This window comes from Ctenopharyngodon idella, chromosome 7, assembly GCF_019924925.1.
Source record: "Ctenopharyngodon idella isolate HZGC_01 chromosome 7, HZGC01, whole genome shotgun sequence".
Classification (NCBI taxonomy): Eukaryota; Metazoa; Chordata; class Actinopteri; order Cypriniformes; family Xenocyprididae; genus Ctenopharyngodon; species Ctenopharyngodon idella.
The window spans coordinates 13,677,093-13,696,896 of NC_067226.1; the positions used below are offsets into that span (position 1 = coordinate 13,677,093).

The 19,804-nt window shown below is 36.5% G+C and overlaps 1 protein-coding gene and 1 long non-coding RNA gene across 3 annotated transcripts in view; one reads left to right on the top strand and one right to left on the bottom strand.

Moving 5' to 3' along the window:
* Window positions 1–11,625, top strand: part of LOC127515551 (uncharacterized) — a 33,941-nt gene extending 22,316 nt beyond the window's left edge. For both annotated transcript variants that reach the window (XR_007930841.1, XR_007930840.1), the window contains exon 4: window positions 10,514–11,625. This is a non-coding gene — a long non-coding RNA (uncharacterized LOC127515551). The remainder of the gene's footprint in view (window positions 1–10,513) is intronic.
* en2a (engrailed homeobox 2a) lies at window positions 1,390–6,742 on the bottom strand. Its single transcript, XM_051899340.1, has 2 exons — window positions 5,167–6,742; window positions 1,390–3,500 (listed from the first exon to the last, which is right to left on the bottom strand). Exons 1-2 carry the CDS (start codon window positions 5,645–5,647, stop codon window positions 3,184–3,186), a joined length of 798 nt encoding a protein of 265 aa, XP_051755300.1. The 5' UTR covers window positions 5,648–6,742; the 3' UTR covers window positions 1,390–3,183.
* Window positions 11,626–19,804: the final 8,179 nt, after the last annotated feature.

Consider the following 19,804-nt stretch of genomic DNA (forward strand, 5'->3'; position numbering starts at 1 on the left):
TTTGTTGTAGCCTACTGCACATGTATAAATAATAAAACTTGCATCTAACCAGAATTTGCTTTTACCCCAAAACGTATTTGTTTTTATGTTTTTATTTGATCAAAAAGTACCTTTCATAATTTCATTAAAAAAAATATTTTTTTTTTTTCTTTGGCTTCAAATCTTAAGGATATATATATTTTTAATTTACAGTTATTTTGCGTAACGCTTTCGATCAAATCCAGGAGTTAAAAGGCTGATATGTGACCAGGGTAATGAAAGTTTATGGTTGTGACCTTTTTAAATCAGTTTATAATTTGTGAGGTTTTGAATTGATTCTATTAATTGTTATTGCACATTTAAGTGAAATGTTTGCTTTCGGTTTAAATTTAGCACTGCAAGATTAACTAAAATTAGCTACAAATAAATAAATGCGTAGCAGTTGTTTTCAATAAAGTTAACAATGACTGTTAATTAATGCTTTTGTCAAAAGCAGTGGTTCTTCCTATGATATTTTTGCAGGAATTAGGCTAATAAAGTTCGTGTTTTCTAAAAAGCAGTATTCATTATCTAAAAACATTATTGTCTCTGTTCCATGTCTAAATGCAACTAATAACTGTAGTCTAATTTGCATGTTGATATCTGCGTATACGGGAATTTATTTGGGAATATCATTTGTTTTTTTCCAGCTAAAAATAGGTTCACTCTGAGTCCAGACTCCCCGAACGTCCTGTTCTTTATTTCGGTCCGGCAGATGCTCTTAATTTAACAGGTTCCGTATTTTTTTATAACTATAATAACGTAAGTAAGTCTGGCATATTTTTATAAGGCTATGAATAAGCATAACTCTGGGCTACAGAGGTTCCTTGTGTGAGCATTTCAGTAAGTGGGAAGCAAACATGCAGATAGGCCTATTAGAATTATTTGTCTCTTCATTTTGTTTGGTATCGATACTGTGAGTGATTTTAAAGGCTAGTTATGGAATAAAGTCACTTGTAAGCCATCCAGCGCCTCTGTGGCAATGACAGTCTTTGTCGTCCCATGTCATGGTGCATGGGGCAGGGTAAAGGGTTACAACAAAATTTTGCTGATGCAGAGAACTTAGAAGTTAAACAAATGGGAAAAACATCCAAACGGCCATGCGTTTGATAGTGATTATTATACAGGCTTCATCTGCAATGCTTCTCCAATCCTTAGGCTACTGCTGAGGGTGCATTAGCGACTCACTCCTGATTTGGTAAAGCTTTGTGTGCCAGCGCCGTGACGTCATGTCCGCTGGGCTCAGCTCCCATTTGATGAGAGGATGGCACGTTCTTTTCAACCAAAAAGCAAGATAAGACTGGAGCGTGAGATAGTTATTAAATTTTATAGAAGAAGCAAATAATAAAAAAAAGGTAAAGAGACATTGAGAATTATTATTCTTATTGTTTATTTAATTCTTATCAAGATTTCAGGAGGCAGTTAATTACACAATTAATACGTACGTGATACAAATTATTTACACATATAACAAACAGTACCTGTAAACACAAAATAAAATTGTATTATCATAATTTTTATTTTTTCCAGCTTTCAACATAGCTTTTATAGATAGATCTTCGCTGATGAGTAAATTCATTATGTCGTATATCAGATAGAAGGCCATATTCATAGATATGCAATTGAATTAATACTGTTTCTCTGATTCGGCACAGTTCTGTGTTATTAAGTTCGCACTTGAACTTGTAAGGCAAAGTGTGTTAAGTTTGGTGGCTATATAGTCACACACTCTTTTCAGGTATAAAACAAAGAGATTCAAAAAGTAAAAATTCCACAATTTGGTATATGGATACAGTCTGCAACTTAAATCTCGATCATACCTTTTTAACTTTTCTAAACACACGTGAATATGCCTAAAATGACAGTTTGCAGCTTTCATGCAAAGGCCCCATTACCGCTTCATTCACATAAAGAAGTTATTGCAATATAAATAAGCAATTTAAACACCTTAGAAATCTACTCTCACATAAAAAGCAACACCGGTCATTGGATAAAGTTTTTTTTTTTCTTTAATATAATCTATATAAATACATAACAAATATGAATTCAACATTAAAACAGTATTTTAACATCTGTCATACAGTAAACAGCTGGTTTGCTTAATTTTTTTTATTCGACAGTTGTGTGTGTTTATATATAGCTGTATATTTATATATTTGTTTATATTTCTGTGTGATGTGTTGTGGCGCTTATCCTGGCTTTTGTCAAGAGTGCGCATAAGCGAAATCATTGTCAGTGCTACACGTTTATAGGCAGCATTATAATGATTAAACATACTTTGCTACAAAAGATGATTATATTGCTCTTTTATAAAAACTATGTATGCGATTTAAGACGCTGCGGTACATTTGTTTATTTATTTAGCGCACCAAGTTGAAATGTTTTGACCAGGCTATGAATATTATCTCGTAGCTATATGTTAGGCTTTGTCATATGGTAGTTTATCCAGATAACCTACAATGTAAATGCACTGTTAAAGAAGTTTTTGCGATTTTTTTTTTCACCCCCAATTTACTCTTTAAATTAACCAGGCTAAGACGGTATACTTATTTACAATAAAAAAAAGAGTAGTGTTTTTTTCTTTTCTTTTTTTGATAAAATTCCTGCTGAGTTCCGACGATTGCTGCGTCCATTTTGTATCAAACATCAAACCAAATGATATGACAAACGTGGAAATAAAACAACTCTAATGCATTTGATATCACAGTTGCCTGGATGCAGCAGAAAAGACTCTTTGGACTTAAGCAAGGTTTTCGCATTTTTTCCACATAACTAATAAATGTAGCTATATAAACGCGCGTTGCGCTAGTAGTGGAAAACGCTTGGTTCTGTGACAAGCATGACAAAGAAGAGCGATAGAAACACTTGTTTCTCAAGAGAGCCACTCTGCCAAGTGCAAAAACGGCTCCTATATAGCCTATTTTTGAAATAATTTGACCATTATTTCATAAGAGACTTGTATTCAATAAATGTATTTTGACATAATTCGATAGGCCTATAGCCTCTATTTAACGTCAGTAATGCTGGTATATTTAACTGGCCCTTTTATTCTTTTGAATTATTGCATTGTAAATATAACCTTGCGCACCCCCCTCCCTCCCCATCTCCCCATTCCACCCCACCCCACCCCACCCATCACCTCCACCCCTCCCCGTTTTCTCTGTCTTAGTCACTGTCTGATTTGTCTTCCTTTGACGTGGTGCTGTGGTTGTACAGTCCCTGCGCCATCAGGTGTAATGCCAGACTGTTCTTGGTGCCGCTGGCTTTTTTGATTTTGGCTCGCTTATTCTGAAACCAGATTTTGATCTGAGATTCATTGAGGCCCAGTTCCTGCGCCAGACTTTGTCGTCGCTGCTCGGTCAGGTAGCGGTTGGTCTGGAACTCGGCCTTGAGTCTCTGGAGCTGCTCCGCCGTGAAGGCCGTGCGTGGTCGTTTGTCCTCCTTACTTGCGTTTTTCTTCTTTGGTTTACGAGATCTGGGACCTGCGTGTGAGGATGAAATAACATATCGTTTTTTTAGAGCGAAGCACAAATTGCATAACAGGCCCAATAACCTATAATCTGTTTTTATGTTCATGCAAGTTCTGGAGAGAGGGGGCTGTAAACATGTTCAACGAAGTGTTGTAATTTATGAATCTGTTTTACGTAGGCTTTATTTATTTATTTATTTTGCGTCACATTAGGGTGTGAGCAGTATGGATCTCTGTCTCTCTCTCTCTCTCTCTCTCTTTCTCTCTCTAAGTGGAGGCTCAGTGGAGGCTACATTAATAGGTAATGCGGGAAACCTCAGAGATGAAGCAGAATTTTGATGAGGGATTCGCGCCTTGCTCCATATTGGACATTTCTTGGTTAAAAAAGCCTTTTTAGACATCAAAATGGGATGAGTATGGTCATATGGCGATCGTACGTGAAATTAACCCATTCGACATCATAACTGGTAATGTCTAGTGTTAGCTCTCTAAGAAAATAAACACAACATTTGCTTAACGACCGTGAAAACGCTCCGACTAATTTCCTGAATATTTGAATGCAAAAAAACAACTCGAGGAGAAGCTACATTTTCAACGCGAAAATAAAACGAAAGACTGGCGCGATAGATTGATTTCATTCAACAAAAATAAAAGGTTCGGCTATACAAATGATAGACCTGTATGAAACACACTCTCTCGTAAATAAGTCTATTAATCAGCACTCCACAGCACTCACTCTTGTTTAAACTGTAACTGAGAGATCATACATTTAATATATTAAACAAAAATCGACGGACTAGGCTAAATGACCACTCTTGATCGAGTTTGCTCTACATTAAATTAGCATTCAGTATGCACATAATGTTTTCTTCTTTTTTGAAATATTAGCAATACAGTTTTAGATAAATATTCAAGTTACGAAACACTTTACTGCGCACAAACACTCATGAGCAGCTGCTTACGCAGAATATAGTAAATGCGAGGCCTGCTCCATTGTCAAAAATATGCTAATGAAATATCAACAAAGACGGAAGGCTTACAGGGCAAAATCTTTGACAAAACAAAAAACCTCATGTACATGCCATTCAGCGTTAAAAATGCGTTTCTGTAATTTTTTTTTTTTTTTTTTTTTTACTTGTTTAGCCAACTTATATTTTATTAAAATTGAGCCATCTTGACATTCTATTCTTTCCCTTCCTTAAAACGATATAGCCTAACAAAACTAGGTAGCCTACATCATTATCAATCCACAAGCAAACGGTATGGAATTAAAATAAAAGACAATTCAAATATATTAAGAATATATATGACTGTATTTACGAAAATATAGTTAAAACTACTTTTATACTTTTTCTGAACGTTTATAAGCCTGTTTTGATGTTTTTGGACCTTTGTCGTTTTACTTAGGCTTGATTATATAAATCCCATCATAATGTTTCAGTATAAATGTTCAGAAATATAAAAGATGTGATATTTTAATTATTCCGATATCTTTAGTGAATTGTTCATATTTGCACACATTTGGCGGTTTGTATTTCACCTCAATGGTTTTGTTTTAGAATTGCAATGCTCTAAAATTGGAATACACGTGATTAAAATCGAATACAGTATAGATTAGAACTTGTACTTTGGATACATTTAACAGACTTCCCGGCACATTAAAATAAAGGAAAACGTACCTGATGACGGCCTGTCCGAGTAGCGTGTGCAGTAAACCCAAGCGGGCCACAGCATAGGCTGACCAGAGTGTCCGTTTGAATTGCTCTGTGAACTATCCGATTCTGAACCCAGGCACTGATCCACATTCTCCCCGCGGGGCTTCAAGGGCTCTTCGCTCTCTATCTCAGCCTTCTTTCCTCCGCTGCTCGTATGCGTTGTGGAAGTTCCCTCTGTTGGTACAGTACTTCCCACCTGTCCCGTGCTAGGACCCGTAGGGTTGTGATTCTCTCGAGCGCCGTGATTGCCCTCATCGCGCGTGATGTTCGCTTCTTTCTTACGGCCAAAGTCCGGCCGCAGGATGTTGTCGATGAAGAAGTTTGTGATTCGGTGCGGGAGCTGCAGGTTCCCTGGAGCTTGCAGAAGGGGTCGTATGGCACTGTTGGACTCGTCCGCTGCTCCTCGCTGTTCCGCGTCTCTTGCGCTCTGCTCATTCTCATCCATGCTGATACACACTTTCCACTTTCCGTCCTTAACCCTTTATCGCTCTCCCGCACTCGGGCAGTCGCACCCCACTCCGCGGGCGACTCGGTCCACTTTGTTCACTTCAGGAAAATTTCGAAATTGAACAAGAAAATTTGTCAGTGAGTTTTAGCGATAATAAAAAACCTTTGCGCACCGTGGTCACAAAGGAAAAACATAGTTACGCCTTCCAGTCACGGAATGTTCTCTGTTTAAGGTTGATGAACCGTAACTTTCCAGTTTGGTGCTATTTGTTTTCTGCGCAATGCAACTATCGAGGCTTCAGTGGCTACTCTGAGAAGTGGGGCTCCTAACTGCTCCTGAAATACTTTCACTCCGGATTTTTGTTCTTATTTTTAATACGAGCCCCCAGTGACGTTACACTCCGGTATCCTAGACACGTGCCTTCGACCAATAGAATAGACTAGAGCTAGTCACATGGCCCTGATTCGAGAGTAACAGACAACACTCATCCTTGCACTTTTAAAGACACAGTGCTTCACCAAAATACAAATTCAGACAGTGCCAAAAACGCAGCCTGCATACTGAACACGGTCTTCACATTTTTTTTTTTCTCTTAATGGTTTACTTGTAGTGTAATTATTTCTGCTATGCATGTTTTTGATGCATGTATCATTATTCAGATTTGGTCGTCAACTCACTGTCCGAACCCACTCAGGAAACCGCAATTTTAAAATCCGATTTTTTTAGATTAACATTTTTTTTTTTGTACTATTGATACTGTTGAGTACTGCTAAGTTTCTTTTTTTAGCAGGAGAAATATTTTATTGCATTATTTTTATTGTATTATGTATTATCTACATATTAATATAATGGGTAATTATAGTAACACAGAATGCGTCAAACCAATACTAGAGTAATCGTTTCCGCAATGATGTGCTTGATGCTTCCAAACCATAATAACATTCCAGGGTTTTTTTATGTATGATGCATACACAATTTACTTATATGAAGAGCAGTAGGCTACGAGAAATTCAAGTTTCAATATTCAGAAACATTTTAGCATAAAGCCTATAACTCACATGCTGTACAGCGATAAAGATTTCGGCATTCTTATTACAGAATCATGAGTAGGCCTACACACTATACGCAACATACATTTAACACTAAACAGAAAAAAGTAAACGAAAACGGATACACACAGAGTTCTTCATCTGTCGACCCGACTTGAGTCCATATTTTTATTGCAATAATTTGATGCTCATTTCTTTGGACTGATGCCTTTGGCTCTTTAAACATATCTTGGTATTTCTAAGTATATTAATCTGCGTAGTCGCGCCAAAAATGAAAGCGTACAACAACTTTCACTCGTTCATGAGCCTTAACCAGACCCTACGCACTGTGGCAATGGCTGAAACCTTGATACGGTTCCTGTCTCGCGCTCTCCAGGTACCACGGAGCAGCAAATCCATGCATGACGCTCATCTTTGTTATTCGGATTAATTTTATCTCTCTTTATTCTCAGTCACGCAGCCTTGAGTCGTTATGTCTATGATGAATGGCGCCTATATGGAGCCTAAGAATTGGGCTACATTGACTGTGACCTTGTGTAGCCTTTCTATAGCACGTCGAAATCAACAATAACAACGACCCTAATATCTTTTGGTTAGCATAGATTTGGGCTCTTAAATCTTTAGTATAACATTTGTAAAGACTTCACAATGTTGGAGCTGCCAGTAAAGATGGTTAGTCTAGCTTCTCCCAGTGAACGTGCAGTATGACTTTTCTAACTGAAGAGGTTTCTCAAGAGGCCTTCTGTGATTGCATTTCTCATTATGATGTGTCTCTGGCGAGCCAAGACCGTGCAATCTCCTTTCAAATTGGTGCATATTATTTGCCACTAACAAGGCATGTCTTATTTTCTATTTTCCATGATATGATTGTTTCCTTTTATACAAAACATTGTAGCATATATATATATATAAATTAATACACTAAACTGTGTGGTTGGTTACATTCATATTGATGAACTATTGTTGCTTGATGAAGATCCCCCGACAACAACCATTTGAATAGTCCATAGCGGTACAATAGCCACTGGCCTGTTGTACTACAGCTGCTCATCTCAAGAGTGGAATGGACACGGCTCTAATCTAAGGGTCTTCAAGGATGCTTTGGCTTTAATGACAGACATTCTTTTACAAAGATTTTTAATCACCCGCAAGATATTCACCGTAGACTCCATGCGCGGAGTGGGTAAAAGACAATAGAACGATTGACAGATCGCAAGCGCCGTGGCCTGCCCTCTATCCCTGTCTCTCTTTTGCCACAGCCAAGGCTGAAACGCTCGCCCTGGCTTAAGCGAGAATTGCAGTTTACGCAATTATTTCTTTTTTGCGCATAGAATAAATTAATTATCAGACATGCGTATCACAACAGTTGCATCATACCTTTATAAGGATTGTGAGCCAGCACTAATTAAAATATAACAACAGTGCAACGGATCATTGATGTGCTATTGGGGATTCTATAAATGAACCATCTCTGTGTCCTCCTTTACCCTCTGCTTCTGCTGGTTCATCATCTTCTGTAGGCTGTATCTTGTGATTTCACTTATCCAGTATGAGGCGTCCCCTCCCATATAGCAACACAACGCAGGTTAAGCGACGTAAGCACATAGCTTTACTACTTTTACTGTTGTACAGCAAAATAATAATAAACTTAAAAGTGTAATCCAAAGTGCATCTGTTTATGCAAAGGTAAATCCTGAATATTCAAAATTTTATGTTGGATTATAGCCAACTACATCATATGATTTATTATGATGCCGTTTCAAGCAGGCTCGTGCAGGTTTCAGATATTTCATATCACGTTATCTATATCGGATATTTAGAGGCCCAGTTCTTTATATGGCAGCCATAACTGCACTGGCTCCACTAGTCAAACCCTGTGCATAGGATTAAGGCCATACGTTGATGTTTTTATTTGCCTTGATATGTCATCAGCCTTTCCGTCTTTTGTGTTGTCTTTGTAGCCGTGTTCACGTGCGCTTCCTCTCTATATGTTGTTCTCCAGAATGCATAGTCTCAAAATCAAAGGTTTTGATGAGCTTTTGCATTTCACCGCGCCGTGATGCCCAGACAAAACAGTGAGGTCTGGTTGGCAATTCTATACCTCTTCTTGAGCACTTAAAGGAAATTGAATATTTTCTACTCAAGGCAGTATATTTCTGAAGAATTCCATTGGATTTGCACCTAAGAAACGTTCAAAGAGTGGGCAGCAAAGCTTTTTAAATGATCTTAAGGAAAATGCTAAGCGCATAGGGAATAGCTGGTGTCAATTAGGTTGAATCACGTTCAGTCTTGTTTGGAAGAGAATATGGTTGACATTTTATTGACTGTGGTTAATTGATAACTTTCTTTTCTTTTCTTTTTTTTTAAATCAAATATATTTTGTGTGTTTAAATTGTTAAAAGTAAGCTTTGGTGACATTATAGAGAGAGGCTACAAGGAGTTTAGGTCGTGTTATCATCTTTTATCCTATTTTTATTTTATTTATTTAATGATTCCATAGACGTACGACAAGGTTTTCTTATTTAGCTTAACATAGACAACCTCCATAGCATAATTAAAGTTTTACACATTGGGTAAACACAGCAATTCTTCTAAATATTAATAAAAAATATTTATTTAGTTATGCAAAATGAATAAGCTATTTAGTATTTAGTAATATTATGTTTGCACGCAGCACAATGCAAACATTGATCACACTTTTCCAACCAACACCCCGTCAGTTGAGTAGTGATCGATGCCACGTTTTGGATCTATTTCAAGGGCGCAGGTAATCTGAAATACGTGTAGCCTATGATATCATGCATAAATATATAGACGCGGACACAGATTCAGAGGAAAGACAGATCTCAGATAAACCACTTAAAATGCTGGTGGTTTCCGTTTTTTTGTTGAAAGTGTGTTCAACCGAACAGTCTCGATATGCTTTTTTTAATCTAAAAAAGTAGCACCAACTGGTGTCCCATAGGAAAATGTCGAAAGTGATGTGCCGTTTGCTCTTGAAAAGACCGATGGTCTCAGTGTCTATATATTAATATATAAAGTCCATATTGGCCTATCAATAGCCCTATATGATGGATGGAGTCAGCGTATTGGGCCGAGTTTTATTTGAATAGATGTTTTATGGGCTACCGGTTCAGTTTAGAAATGCCTAGTGTTTGACCCTCGATGTGTTGTCCTTGGGCTCTCTTGAGCTTTAACGCACAGTGTATGCCACTGGTTCAGTCACTACAATAGGTGCTGACGCGCTGACTCGATTTGTGAATGGACGTGCTGGTGTGTGTGTGTGTGTGTGTGTGTGTGTGTGTGTGTGTGTGTGCGTGCTCCTGCGAGCCTTGGTGATCATAGAGCTTGCAGCCTGATATAAAGGATAACACACACCCCTTAACTCTCTCACTCTCTCACTGTCTCGCTCTCAAAAGACACACAAACACTCATACTAACACGGTCAGTCAAAGCACGCCTGCGATATGAGTCCTGACACCATGCAGGGCAGCATCCAGCCATCCACCACTCTAGGATCTGCAATGACACGATGACAGTTGTTATTTTCGATGTTACACACAAATTTCTTTTCCTCCCAAAGATTTGTAAAGATCTTTAAATTTTACGATTCGAATATTGTTTTAAAAAATCTCCATACCAGAAAAATGCGACTTAGGCTAAGTGATTGCGCCAAAAAATTATTTAGCCTAGTAACAGGCTAAATTGGCTAATAGGCTAAATCCATAATTTGATCTAATACCAAAAAGTGAAACCAATACCTCTTTGGGTACTGGTCTAAATGCATGACTGGTGCTTCTTGTTTTAAATCCAGATTCCTCCATCAAAGCCAGGGAACTGTCGGGGTCCGGATCCTAGCAGAGTGGACACTTTGAAAACGCCGGGAGGATAGAGTTGATAGGTTTTAATGCTTTTAATTCTAAAGCGTCTGATCGTCCTGGCGTAAATAAGTCTCCTTTCAGTCGACACAGTCTTGCTGTCCCTGACCCACCGTGCATGTGGCGTCCTCCACAAACCTAATTAAGGCTCTTTAGATGGGATCAAGTTAATTGAATGCTGCTCCCATCTTGAGACCCTTTTTTGGAAAAAATGGCTTCATTGACAGTCAAAGCTTTAGCCTTGTATCTCTCTCCAGTCATCCCACCTTGAAGATTTCAGTGAATCGGAGAGACAAAACGGTTTTACGTGCTTGAGTAGACCCTTTTGTTCAACTAACGTAAAAATATTTAATGTTGCTTAAAATATTTTCAGACGCATCTAATGTCGGTTGGCTTTTCAAATGCAAGAAAGTGCCACAGGTGCATTTTCACTTTCACAAATACCAAGCGTTTTTTTCTCCGTGAAAACTCGCATTTAGAGTGCCTCTCAGACATGTCAGCCCACATTATATTTCATAAGCATCACGCTTTTTTTCAAATTAGTTTGTACCCAGATGTCAGTAACTTTTTTTGAAAAGTAAAAAAACAATGAAAAGAAAAGGCTTGTTGATACTTTCTATAAATATTATTTCTGCACGTTTGATCTGGAATCATAAGTTTTAGATGAATGGATTCTCTTGTTTTTGTATTTTATGCCATTATATTATGCATTATTAGAGTGTTTTATTCTGTTAAACACTGAAATCCACGAATTAATGCTATATCCATGCATAAACTATCGCTGATTTATTTCATCTTGTTAATTTCGTGCCATTTAAATGTTGTTCAGTTGTTGTCCTTAATGGAAGTGTTACTCAAATGTTTGTTTTTAATTACCATTTTACTCAGACGAAGTTAGCATGTTTGTAAATAGCCTACTGAATTTTCTGGGTTATTCTACTAAAGTAATCTGAGTTTCATTTAAGTTATTTAGTTAGATGTGGTACAAGATTAAATACTTTTTTATATCAATGATTTCAAAATTGTACTTAAAATGTAATTTTAATTTATTTGTATATCTTATGATAATAAACATTACTCAACATTACAAAACATGCTTAATACTTGCTTAATTCTTTTATGTGTTTAGCCTAAATATACCAGCAATGTGGGGCCAGAATTCGTTAAAGCATCTGCCATTATAGTTCTAATTTCGGGTTCATTTGAAAAGAACAACATTTTCTAATACAAATATTATCAGTAGCCTATATGCCGTTTTAAGAATTTCGTCTCCCATTCATATATTTGTTAATAACAGTATTTGTAAAATACAATAGCCTAATTATTAAAAGTTTTATCACACTAATAATGCCTCTTAAAATACATGCAATCAAGTTATAACATTTAAAATGTCACTCAAATTGTTTAATAGGTTTGGTTGCTTAGGAGTGGATTCGCCCGGTCTACTGACAAATGATAGGCTATAAAGCAAAGCAAAGCAAATATGCGAAAGAAATTAAAACAATTACTTTTAGGATATAGTGAATATTGCCATTTTTTCCATATGCGCAGTGGATGTTTGTCCCTCTCTGAATATGAATAAATGTAAAGGTGTATATGGACCCTTCACCTGCTGGGACTTCTTTCTTGTGACAATTACTAAACACCACGTGGTGGCTACGTCAGGGTTAAGTGAGCGGGTATACGAACATGACCCACAAAAATCTATATTAAAAAAAAAACAATAAGCAAATTACTTTTGACAGCGCTTAGTCCGAGTGCCATAGGTTACCTTTGCCGATGTCTGAACACCCTGGGTGGGTCACAGGGCGCTATCATGGTTTCTTCGCGGGAGTTTAGATGCTTCGAATTCCATTGGCACCTGTTTCGCGCGCTTGTGATTGTTTTCGACCCTCGCGACAAGTGTGTCGCGTGACGTGTGCAATAATCACTTGTCTTTAAACACTTTGCGCACTTCCACATCACTGTGCACTTGTTGCGTAATTCACTTTAGCGTGTCGCTCATGCTAATAAATAATGAGCACGGTGCACCCAGCTCAGTCTGTCAACAGTCACAGTGCATACAACATAAAAGGTCATAATTTGGTGAATTAATATCTAACGAAAACAAGTAGGCCTTTTAAAAAAAGGGGGCTGGATAAAGAAACGTGACATGATAAAGTCTAAACAAATGCCATTTGTATCTAATTCTTGTTGTGGACTTGCTTTTTACTTACGCATATGAGGACACAAAATGGGCTTGGATATTCTTCGTGTGTGGCATCACTAATCATATCTTCAGATTCAGCATGTATATATAGAGAAGAGGCTGATTCCATGTGTCGGGTGCCCCACCTTTAACCTGACCTCTGAGATATTTATTTTGACCACAGCTGAGAAGAGAGGGCTTCCTTGAACGAGGCCTTTTACCAGTTGCCAATCACGGTAAGGCATGGACCTGATGGGATATGCGGTCAAAGGTCTCAGAACGTTCCTTTCTATTACGTTTAAAGTTTTGAATGCAAAATGTATTTCTACCTCCTATATTTTCAGTGTGGCTTTGGTATTTTTTTTTTGTACCCCAGAGTCCCTTCCAATGCCCCTCTGAGAAAGTTGGAGTCCTCTTTTGTGCGTCTGTACTCGACCGGAACCTGCTCCGTCCACAGCTGCTCTCCTGCTTTGTGATGAGGAATGCGTCATTTCACCATCTTTCACACAATAATCTATTTATCTCCACTTCCCTGTTTTTGCACTTCTCTGTATTCTTCATTCAATTTTAAAATATTCCGGTACATAAGCTGCCTGTCCCTCTTTGTGCTTTGAAATCTCAAATTTGACAGCGCTTGTCAAAGAAAAATTCAAAGAAGAAATCTGAGCACAATGTTTTGAAGAAAAATCAAATCGTTTTAGTCATCATGTTTAAATTCGACTTGTAATAAACTTAAATTGAATTTTCTGATGCTTAAAGTTTACTCAATAACACATGAAAGATGACGAATGAACGTGACGTTCAATAACGTACAGGTAAAGAAGTTAACAGTAGGCTATATTTACATTACATTGCTTTAAAATATATTTAAATAAAAATAATATATTAATATTTAAAATAATATATACCTGTATTTTTCTTTCTTTAATATATATATATTTATATGTTTTATATATATATATACACACACACAGTCAAACCAAAATTTATTCAGACCTTGAACATTTCATTCATTATTACAGTTTATTCACTATAGTTTAAACAAAAAAAAATGGTAATAAAATATGACAAGATCTCAGAGTTAAACTGTGTCAGAAAAAATGAATCTTAATTATGCAATTAGCAAAACATGGTCAGGTCAAAGTGTATGAATAATTTTTGGTTCCAAATTTTTATCAATTTTACTGGTAGTCCACTGTATGAAGAATTTTTGGGTATAATATGTCACAGTTTACCTTATTTTGCTATCCTCACTTAAATAAATGAACTATAGTGTCCTGAACCCCTGTTAAAAATATATAAAAAATGTCTGAATAATTTTTGATTTGACTGTGTGTGTGTGTGTGTGTGTGTGTGTGTGTGTGTGTGTGTGTGTGTGTGTGTGTATATATATATATATATATATATATATATATATATATATATAATGTATATGTATGTATATATGTATTAATATTGGTTGCATAATTTTTTATTTATCAGTTTTATAAAAACTCTGGCATCTGATTACATCATTTATCAGGGCAGAATGCCATTAGAAGGCCACTGACCTCAGGCTAAATTTTTTTGTCTTTTACATGATTTTTTTCATTAAACAAACTGTAAAATTTAATGAAAGCAGTATTTTGAAGAAAACCAAAGAAATTGTATTGTTTTAGTCCTAATGTGTATAGGGAAATGGCAATAAATTAATTATTTTACATTCCTCCCTTTCTACATGTTAAGTAACAGCACAGGCAACTGATTTCTGAAAAGGTGGAATACTATTGGAAATGTATAGTCTAGAGTCTTTTCCCTATCAGATTTTTAAAATAACAGTAGATACAGGTAAAGCAATTATAACCAATTAAATTTTTTTGAATTATTATCAGTTAGACATATAGTAAAAAAGCCTGAACAACAGTTTTTTTTTTTTTTTTTTTTTTTCTCGGCACAGGCCTACCATTAGAGTGTGTCTTCATGTGCTTGATTAGGTTGTAATAGTGGCAGGCCTAACGGCAGTCAACAGACAGTTAATCCCAGACCGTAATGCCATGTGTATTTCATTTGCACTGTAAAGGATTTGTGCGGATCAGTCGCTTCACGTGCCACTACCTGATATTTACTTTTCTGACTGCAGCTGTCACAGAACTGTGAAATTCATTCCACTGCACACAAGAGGGAAGTGTGTTTGATTTTCATTTGTACAATGCTTGAAGAATATCAGTTTTAATCTTCATTTTTTGACATTGTTAATATAAAGTGCCCTGGTAATAAACGACTGGCCTAATCGTCATCCTGCACCCCTCTTCATACACCTGCAGATCACTTGCAGTATGTTTCTTCCAAAGATTTAAAAATAATATAATAATAATTCTGACCCCTTGGGCATTAGATATGTGAATCCTAAATTAGATCAATTGTAATAAAATGTTATGGAAGGTGGTTATGTTGTTGTAATGACAGTCACACCCATGTTGTTGATTGTTACACTCATAAATCCTGTGACCTTGACTCTCCTTACTGAAAAGCACATTGCCGCCACCTTTACAAGAGAACTTGTCTTGTGATCGACCATGGAATCCATAAACCAATTAGAACAGGCAGGGCTGAATCAGACTGACTGAGGCGAATGGAAGTCCTGGTCAGTTGTGAGGGGTGAGACATGTTTAAATGCCAGACTGGCATTTGAATGGCATCGCGGGCAATTTGGACTGAAATGGTGCTCTGTTTTTTTTGTTTTTTTTTCTCCTCCTCTTCTTCTAATTTTTTTTTGCACCCTCCTGTAACACCGTCGCTGGTCTGTATCCCATTAGGTCTAATTCTTCAATTCATTATCTTGCTACCCTCAAAGATTGAGTGAGACGGCGATGAGACACTGAGCGAGAGATGCTGAGTGAGAGAATGGAGAGCGATTGTCATTGTGGCTTAACATGCACACGTCAATCCTTAGATTCAGTGACAGTGTTGAATGAGGCACAAATTATTTCACAGTCTGGTGGTCCAATTTAAGATAATTTTGTTAGTTGAAAAATGTGGTGATTCATTTGGTCTGTTTTTGTCTAATTGTGCATGTTTCTATATGGCTGCATTATATCTTTTCAGGTGCAAGACCTTTAAGAAGGCTTGTGTATTCTGTGTAATCTATATTTTCTTAGTGTCTCAGTCTTTTCATTAATTTATTCTATCTTTTCTCTCCCTCTCTTTATCTTTTTTTATCCCTCCACTCCCCTTCATCTCTCCTCCACTTTCCTATCCTCTTGTACTCCTGAGCTAGTTCAGTCAGAAGCCAAAGAAATGTCAGGGGTGAGTTCAATAAGTCTGGGTAATTGCGATTCTGTCTTCTCGTCCGTTCGACTGAATCATCTTCCATTAGAGGAGCAGTGGGGGGGCCCTTACCCAGGGCCAAAGAGCAATCTAAATCCTCAACGCCTGTTAAAGCCTCTGCAAGTCATCTCCATACAAACACGTGGAAAATCCACCAACATGCACAAACATTTGTTTTGTTATTTTGTTGTTCTTTATCTTTCGCTTGTACTTTGCCCGACAGGACTGCTGGTATAAAAAAAACTTTTATAAGTTCTTTTATTGAAAATAACTCGCAAATTTCCATTTTTTTAGGGACAGTCTTCCAGAGCAAACGGAGGTTAAGTGTCATGCTCAAGGGCACAATAATGACATTAGGGTACAATGGGGCTAAAGCGCACCGGGGTACAAGGCACATTTGACTTTATTCTCTTTTTAACCACTAGATGGCGCAAAAAATCAGCTCAGCACTTTTAGTTCACCCAAAAATGAAAATTCTGTCATTAATTAGGCTACTCACCCTCATGTCGTACCCGTAAGACTTTCGTTCATCTTCGGAACACAGATGAAGATCTTTTTGATGAAATCTGAGAGCTTTCTGTCTCTCCATTGACAGCCTACGCAATTGCAACTTTGACGCTTCAAAAAGTTCATAATTCGCAGAACGAATCCATATGAATCGAGCGGTTTAGTCAAAATTTTCTGAAGAGACTCACGCTTTTTATAATAAAAAGGTTTAATTTAGGCTTTTACTCACATATAAACACTGATCAGCGAACATAAACAAAAGCTAAACTCAACCTGAATGACGCGCGAGAAGCTCAAAATTGCTAATAACGGAAGAATATGTAAACGTATGGTATTTGGGGTAAAAAGCACCCCTGCTGTTGGGACGAAAGGCACAATAATTAACATGATAATAAATAGCTGGCTGACTTTTCCATTTGTTGACATGATTCAGATGGTAATTAACATTGTGTCCACCTTAGAGAATAACACCATATTTATAATGAAACCATCATATTTAAAAATATGATAATAATCATATTATATAATAAATAATATTTATTGTAACTACTGTAAAGCTATATTAAGTTAAAATGGGATCTCATTCAATGCTTTCAGAATCTTTACTTTTCAAAATAATATTGTTTCTGTATTTTTAAAATGAACATAGTTTAATAACTAAATATTTACCAAAAATGAATTATCAAAATAAACCAAATATAGTACAAAGTTTGCTAAAGTTACATTAACTAAACATTATTAAAAACATTACTTTAGCTAAAGTATTTGTATAAAAAATGTGTGCCTTTTGTCCCATGCTTTTACCCCACACATGGGGTAAAATGCTCACCTTATTCATTTATAAGATTTTTAAACAAACAAACAAACAAACCACTTTTATTAATTATTTTCACACAAAATCTGTTGCTCCATCAATGTTCAATAATTTTTTTTTTCTGCAATCATATAATTGGAGTAATGAAGAAAAAAGAATATTAAAGAAGTATTACTTCTGAAGAAGTATTCCCACATCTTCAGCGGTCCAGAATCACTTTTGAAACATCTGGCTTTTGTATTAGATGTGAAGGGTCATCTCATATACACAATGACATGCCTGTCACTGTTGAAGTTTGATAGGGGCAGGCACTGTTCATGCAACCAGGAGGGGTCCCTCTGTAATGAAAAATGTACAATACTGCCATCTGCTGACGTTAATTGGAACCAATTTTCTGAAGAGTGTAAAAAAAAAAAAAAAAAAAAGGACTAGCCATCTGTCCAGGGTGTCCGAGATGCTGGAATAGGCTCCAGCGGACATCCCCGCAACCCTGCTGAGGATAGAGCTGTTTGGAGAATTGATGGATGGATGGATAATAAATATCAAGTATGTGCAAGACAAAATGCAATGCAACATTTTTCACTTTTATTGGCAACTTCGTTTATATTGTACCGTTGTGTAATGCATTGTGATTTACATTCATTCTACTGGTTGTATTAGATGTCTAATTGCATCTCAATCAGCCTATTTTTATATGTTAGAAAGAATGAGGATTGTTTGAAAAGGTAGTAAAGATGGAATGTAATTTTTTCTCTTTAATGTGGCAATGTTTAAATTCATACATAATGTATAGGCTTAGTTGTCTGTACTTATAACTAATATTTTATGTTATGCTGATAATTTGCTGAAATAAGTTTTTTTTTCTTTTTTCAAAGGGGCTATATGTAAGAATTTTCATGTATTAATCACTTTTATATTGCTAATGTGTGAACAACACCTTCCCCAACTTCCAATGTTGTCTATGAAAGCATGTAGACTGATTTACTGTACTGTAAAATCAATGTCATGCAAAGAAAAGAGAATAGTTAAAACTATAGTCTCACATATCCAGATCTATATAGCATAGTCTCAAATATACTTTATAATCATTTGTAACAGTGCAGTTTTAATTACCTTATCTCTCGGCATGAAACTGCAAACATATCCACATCGTTATGATCAGATGCTTTCTCACCGCTGTCGTTTTTGTTGTGTGTTTATTTTGTTGAGAGGAAAACGCGTAACACATACGGTCTAAACAAACTTTGTTTGGGCCTGATTTTGTTCGAAATGACATTACGCCAGTTCGCTCTTCGATTTTGCTTGAAGTATAACTTAACAGTATACCGTTTCTCTCGATTTTACTTCAAAGCGAAGAACGAAAAAGAACTTCGCCATGAATATATCGGGGCATTGAACCGCTTTCAGTGTCTTGTACATTACATCTCTGTGCACGGGTGCGAATCTGGTGTGAACACGAGCACAAGCAATAAGATCCTGGTTGCAGTTCATTTAACGGCCTCCGGTGTCGCTAACAACAAGAGTTTCTGAATTCTGTGTATAGCCCCTTTCAATTTGCAAAAGGATGTTTTATGTTTGGGAAGAAAGGGAATATGTGTATTCTGTACTGTGTCTAAGAATTATACATAAATCCTTGTTATTGTTGTTTACCCGTTTGTTTTTTGTTTTTTGTTTTGGCATAAGATTAAAATAAACTATAAAATATTTAACTTTGATTCCACAGATGAGGATCTCTCCCAAGAGCAAGCAGCACCTCTGCTGAGTCAAAGTTTGGGTTTACACTTGGCATTAACATGCGATCACCGTAATCCGATCAAGCAGATCGGATCATTAGCCATTCAGGACACAACTCGTTTACATTTGTTCACATTAAGGCTACGTTCAGACAGTCAGTTCAAATCCTTTTTTTTTTTTTTTTTTTTTTTGTGCATATCCGATTGAAATCCGTTCAGATTTAGCAAGTCTTAGCAATATTTAAATTAGGTCTGTGGCGCATTTGAAGGGCAGAAGCTTCAAATGGCTTCGTAGTGTAGCCTAAAACTTTCACTTTAGCCTCTATCAATGGCAGTGCACACAGCACAGAATTTTTGTGATTTATTCGATAAAAGTACAATCGATCACAAATAGAGTTCTTATTATACCAATTTAAGTTTCCCAACATTAATCTTGTATGATTAAAAGATATGATAAGTCATTATTCTGACGCAAGCATTTATATTGTATGTGTAATATGTAGAAAACGGCAGAATCTGAACACCTTTGTATTAAAGAAATAAAAGAACACATATCACACATATTAAAGATCATTAATTAGAACTAAACAAGGGTAGGCTATACGACACCAGATTAAGAGTAGGCTAAAAATAATACAAAATTAACAATGTCCCATTGCTTTCACTCACTTACAGGCTA